The 6,323-nt window shown below is 39.4% G+C and overlaps 1 protein-coding gene across 2 annotated transcripts in view; it reads left to right on the top strand.

The window, feature by feature from the left end:
- The first annotated feature begins 5,963 nt into the window (after window positions 1–5,963).
- The window catches only part of LOC117937964 (collagen alpha-1(XVIII) chain-like), a 67,581-nt gene continuing 67,221 nt past the window's right edge, over window positions 5,964–6,323 (top strand). For both annotated transcript variants that reach the window (XM_034862238.1, XM_034862237.1), the window contains exon 1: window positions 5,964–6,296. In XM_034862238.1, coding sequence (XP_034718129.1) covers window positions 6,286–6,296 — 11 coding nt within the window. In that variant the 5' untranslated portion in view covers window positions 5,964–6,285. The remainder of the gene's footprint in view (window positions 6,297–6,323) is intronic.

Here is a 6,323-nt window from a genome sequence, read left to right as displayed (position 1 = left end):
AAACAGCGACTGCTTTCGCCTCTCCATTAATATTCTGTTGCAGCGAGCACTACCTGGCATTTTCTGCTTTATTCTGCTAGACTTGGCAATTATGCCCTGTTATCAAATCAAATGAGATATCCAATATCATCAAAGTGTGGTTTTAGTTTGTTTTTCTCCTTTTCTTAATCCATTTCACTACATTTCTGAATATCTTTCGGCAGCACTGCAGTCTATTACAACCACAAATGGCTTAGGTTCACTACATGGAACTTCCCTCAAAAAATGTCCCCTTTCAGAGTCTAAGCCAGGCACAGCTAGCAGATGTGTTTTCTTTTTGTTCGTTGGTGCCTTTTGATGTCAGCTGGAGCAGATCAGCCTGGTTTATTAACAACCTTTGGCTGAAGAGCGATGACTATCTGGTATCTTACTGACTCATACCAGCATGACCTCGGACTGGGACCCCTTTAATCTGCAGCCACCCACAGACTGAAATCCCTCGCTCCCACCCCCTTCTTCTTCTGTGTTACTGTTTTCTTTGCATAGAAATGCCAGTCTGTTGCTCTTTGTCTCCTCATCACTCTGTTTACCACCAAATACACAGACTACTATGGAGATCTCAGAACACTCACCTCAAAGTCTGAGTGTGGGTGTAAAAAATGGGGCGTAGAGTAATTTTTTAAACCCACAAAATGGATTTTCTTCGATGTGAGATTTTGCCAAAAAACAAACATCCAGAAATGTGGGCTTGCCTCACATTTCTAATCGGATGATTCACAGCTTTTTGTTTTAGTTCTCATGTGGAAACTTTCATCTTTAAAACTCTAATTTGGCAAATTGAATTACTGCCTGAATTATGTTTACTGGCAACTTTTTGTCCCAATGTTCAAATTGCGACTTATGTTCTGGATTAGAGTGCTGATCGGGCCGCATTTTTCTGTTTCTCATACTTTTGACACATGTACATTTGTTTGTGTGAAAAACCCGCTTTTATTAAGCAACTGTAGGAAAGCATTCGGTAAATGTCAACAGATGAGCGCATCAGCGCACACGGGGCAACAAGAGCACGTTAACACAGGCGCGCACAAGAGGCCCAATCATATAGCCAATTGAAGTCCAACAAACATAGGCCTATGAAAAAATGGCCCAAGCTGGGGCGGCCTCTAGCTCACCCAGCTGAGTCCCGCAGCAGCCCAGGTTTGAATCAGACCTGCTGCCCTTTGCTGCGTGTCATCCCCCATATTTTTCCCCCTTTCATGTCTATCCACTTAATATAGGAAAAGGTCCCCCAAGCTCAAGCTAACTGAACAAAATCCAAAAGAACCACACGAGAGGTTCTGTGGACCTTCTCCTCTGCTCCATGGTCCTGCCAGCAGCGCTGAAGGTGCGCTCACTACTACTGCTGCTGGCTTGAATGGCAAGGTAAGGCTGCTTTATTTGTATAGCACATTTCAGCAACACGTCAGTTCAAAGTGCTTTACGTAAAAAACGATTACAATAATAAAAGTTACAGTGCAGTACAAGAAATTAAACATTAAAGAGCAGTTAAACCAGTTAAAGATAAAATCAGAGAAAATAGCAGATTTTAGATTGCTAGTATGGGACATGTGCCGCTGCCCCACAAACGTTATCGGAGTGCATTAACCATTTTGTGGAAACCCAAACTTTGTTGACCAATAAGGTAGGCACTCTGTACAGGCAGAACCATGTGTCTTTACCATCTCATCCATCCACCAAGGGCCCCCCAGGATAATGGACTTTGTACATTGGTTACCCATAACCAAGAGTGGAAGTACTGTACTTCTTTTCACACTACAATATAGTCGTCACTATAAGACTTAGTTTAATCAGGGCAAACTTTGCAAAATCCTGAACAGCTCAAACTGTATTATTCTATTCTGGATGGATCGTCGTGCTTTGACAACAAAAGACTGGACATTTGCGTCCCTGGTTTCAGGTGTGCTTAGGTTTGGGCTAGTTCATTTATCAGATGGTTCCAGCAAAGCCGGAAGTTCCGCCGGATGTCCCTCACTTTGTGCTTTATTTGTGTTTACTTTAAAGTTAGGTTGCATTGAGGAACATATGCTAGTTACACACTGAAAACACTTGGGAACACATTTCTGCTGCTCTACATAACCAGCACCACTATGCTACCGCCTGTCTTTTTGCACATTACATAGACTGTCGACAGTATGCATAATTGCACATTTTTAACACAAATTTCGCTGCTCTTATTTTCCTCATTGTATATATCTTCTTATTTTTACTTTTTTTATGTTGTTTACTTGAATGTTATGTTTGTCTTTGGACCAAATTTGTTATAATTGTCTTGTCACCGTGGGATAGAGTGAAACCGAATTTCGATTTCTTTGTATGTTTTTGACATGTGAAGAAATTGACAATAAAGCAGACTTTGACTTTGACTTTGACTTTGACTTTGAAAATGGCAATTTTTTGAAGGAAATTTGGATCATGCAACAAGGCAGGCCTGCTTGGTTTGTCCGGGGAATGATTTTAAAGATTTACAAATTCACTGTATTCGCTCTCTAACTGGGAGGTTTTGGGACCTATTGGCAGGTTTTCCTATGGACAAAATACGCACGGTGATACACTGGTAAGAGCAAATGAGGTTTAACCATGGATCCACCTAATTTAAAAAGCTCACGTTACTGTATTGTGTGAACAGTTAACTTTGTTTAATATTGTTTGTGGCGTTTTCTTTAAGCTGTGTCTGCATTTTAGTGCCGGCCAAGACAATTGTGATTGAGTTAAAGAAATGCAAACCGCCCAGAGCGTTCTTTTTCTCCCATCCAGGAGTGTATGCTCCTATTACCAGATCTTCCTTCGCAGCCCGGTGGAGGAAGGTTTGGGCTACTAAAACACTCTCTAAAGGTTAGGTTAGGTAAACAGCAAATGTTAGAGAACAATGTCAGACATGTGATTTCTGGGCAAAACAGCATCACAATCAAACATAATGCTGTAGCCTATTTGAAAGTACATCAGTGCTGTTTTTGAGGTAGTGTGGGTCAAACCAAATACACCTCTACCAACCAGCTGTTTTTTAAAGTATGAATGTGGACGTAAACACAAGACAGCCACTCTCCTAATGTGTGAACGCTTTAGTTGAAAGCTTACTTTGACCAAAACAGACCTCCATCACCTGCTCTGACTCAGAAACATTGACTAAACTAGACACCTGAGAGGCAAAGTGAACATTTTCTTCCATGTTGGGTTATAAAGACTGCCAACCAAACTAAGCATATTATTGTAAGAATCACTTATTGCTGGTTGGATCTTAGAAACTTTAACCCATAGAGCAGATTACTTTTTTTAAATTAATAAATATGGTCCCTAAAAGATCAGAATAAATTCTGCCCGTTTGCACCCCCAATGTGTAGTAAAGGTACATTATTTTAATAATTTCTATAAAAAAAAGTTGCTCTTTCAAGGTGGGAAACCTTTTCTTCTTCTTTTATATATCCCAACTTGATATTTAGGCTAGTTATGTTACACAAAAGACTTGGAGGACTTGGAATATGGAGAAGGCTCAGAAGCTAAAGATGTTCAACAATTTAAACAAGGACGAATGTCACCTGGTCAGTCTGTGCGAGGTCAGTTAAGCGAGGACGGCTTATCACTGATGCCGCCTCACTAAGGGCATCACTCACAGGCCATGATGGCTCTTATCTGTCTGAACTGTCAGAAACAAGGTCGGAACACATCTTTATCAGTCTTCCCCTCTACCACACTGGCTCCTGCAGCTAGACTGCTTTATGGTTGTCTTGTTTGTAGGCAGATTCCATTTGGCACCACTGCATTATGCTCTTGAGTCCGTCAAAAAGATAAATCTTACGTGTGGCTCTATTTCACTCAAAATAAACACCGGGACATGCACCAGTCTGCAGCTAAAGACAGTCTGGACTAGCTGCACTTTTTGTTGTTTATAAGTTATTAAGTTTTATTTAAATTATTTTGACCATGCACCCTTAGCAATAAACAAGCCGTTCTTTAAAAATAAAAGTAATAACTTTTATTTCTATGGCTTTTATTTAGTCCTTTTTAATGTCAGTCTGTCGGTTTTACAACCCGTATCGGAAAAAAAACTATACCCAACCTAGAGTTTAGATTCTCTGCCCGGACCTGTATATCTCGCTACTATTCTTGGGCTGGGCCGAGCCCTTTATCAAGCATTTGTGTTTTGTTAATCATTACTTCTCCCGCTAAATCATTAATTGTTAATAATTTTACAACCCGGCCAGATTGTTTCAGAAATCTCACGAGTCCTTTAGCAGCAGATATGGTCTCTCCTAAATCCGACGTGTTGTTGGCCAGTGTGTCGGCATGCAGGCCGTAATGAAGGACATTATTAATTATATATCAATATGAATATTTGGTGAATTTAAAATCCCATATTCCGATATATCAGCTAATATATATTACAAAAATATATATCCAGAAAAGCATAACAAAAGACAGATTTTCCTAACATAAGTTATTTGTGGATATTTGAGTCCTCACTAAAATGATATAATATTGTTAAGTTTCACAACAGAACAGAGGAATATTAAAATATATTGGGATGATAAAATAAAAAGTATATTAGTAGAATAATAGTAGAAGTATAATAGTAGAAGTAAATATAAGTCATTTGAACAAAAATAGCAACAACAAAAATCAAAGAGTTGCCAACAGGAACGTTGTAGAGCGCCCTCTGGTGGACAAACTATGCAACACCAACACTCATAACATAGTTGAAAGGTGTTTCATCCGTTTTTATTTATTTTATTCTTTAAATATCCATTAATAACGGCCGATAATATCGTCCCACCAATATATTGGCACATCTGGTTTCTTCATTCGGATCCATTTACAAACCATTCCATTCTGAATTAAAAAAAAATGCTTTGTCCTTGATGCATTATTCATTAAGATAATTCTAAAAAGATTTCTGTACTTCAAACAAACTCAGAATTGCAGTTACATTTAATCATTAACATTGTTGTTAGGGCTGGGCGATATAGAGAAAATCAAATATCACAATATGCTTGACCAAATACCTTGATGTTGATATTGCGACGTTATTGTATGGTTGACTATTGGTGCTTTAATGTTATGTTGTTATTTACACAATGAGATTTTACAATGAAGTAAATAATAGAACAGCTAGAACAGTCTGGTAAGTTCAGAAAAATGACATCACTTTACTGAAATGCAGCCTGTAAAACCAGGTAAAACCAACACCTACGATATATCCACAATCTAAGACAATATCTAGTCTCATATTGCAATATCAATACAATATCGATATATTGCCCAGCCCTAATTGTGGTGTTGTATTTCTAATTGAGTCAATGCATTTGTGGTTGTGCCAAGGTTTTCAGTAGTTTCTCAGGAGTTTGAGATCATCAGGTGGATTGGTAAAGTCAGCCTGAAGACAAGGTTTACCATTTTCTGTGGTCCAACACTCACTTTTGGTCAGGAATCTTGGTAGTGACTAAGAGAATAAGATTGCTGAGCGAGCAAACATGAATGTGCTTCACAGGTTGCATGGTGCATCTGGTCATCTTATCTAGAGGGAGCTCAATTTAAACCAACGCTCCACAGCCTAACCCCAACAATGCAGAAAATGGATGGTCAGCTTTTTCTTTCTTTTCAAAATTATTTAACGATTGAAGGATGATGGGGTTTACCATCAATACATTAAAGCATGATTTGAAAATAAAGTGGAATTTGCATGTAGTACTTAGTAAGTTTTTTACAGTCTGATAGTGGGATTTGGTTGTCATGAAGAAAACACATTCCTGTTATGCCAGTGATGAGATAACTTCTGGTCTTTACTGGATATACTTAAAAGAAGGTTTTGATCTGGATGCTGGAGCATCCTGAGGCATCTCCTCCCGTAGGTGAAGGCCACACAACAAAAGTGCTTAAAAGCACGGTGGAAGTGAGAGAACCCACACCAGTGAGAAGCAGCAGGGGGAGGAGGACTTAACTGCAGTGTGTTAATTTGTATTTGGAGTTGGGATGTTTGAGGGGAGGGCTGGATTAGTAAAAGCGGTGGTCCGGAGAGAGACACGAGGAGTCGGGTTTCAGTTTTGCGAGGGCCCCTTGAGTCAAATGCACTGAAGCTGCCTTTGTTTGACTTGGAACCAGAAAAGGAAAGCAAGAGAGAGGAGGAGGAGAGTGAGAGGCTTTTAGTTCAGGAGTGAGTGAGCGAGAGAGGCAGAGTGAGCTCCATCTCCCTCTCTCTCTGTCACACAAGAACAGGACAACTTTAGTGTGGATCTAAGCTTACCATCACTGAAGATGACTTCCTGGTAAATGAAAGGCAATGAGTTTTTTAT

The sequence above is a fragment of the Etheostoma cragini genome, chromosome 22 (assembly GCF_013103735.1).
Source record: "Etheostoma cragini isolate CJK2018 chromosome 22, CSU_Ecrag_1.0, whole genome shotgun sequence".
NCBI lineage: Eukaryota > Metazoa > Chordata > Actinopteri > Perciformes > Percidae > Etheostoma > Etheostoma cragini.
Note: the sequence above shows the minus strand (reverse complement) of the source record. Positions and strands in the feature narration are given on the sequence as shown.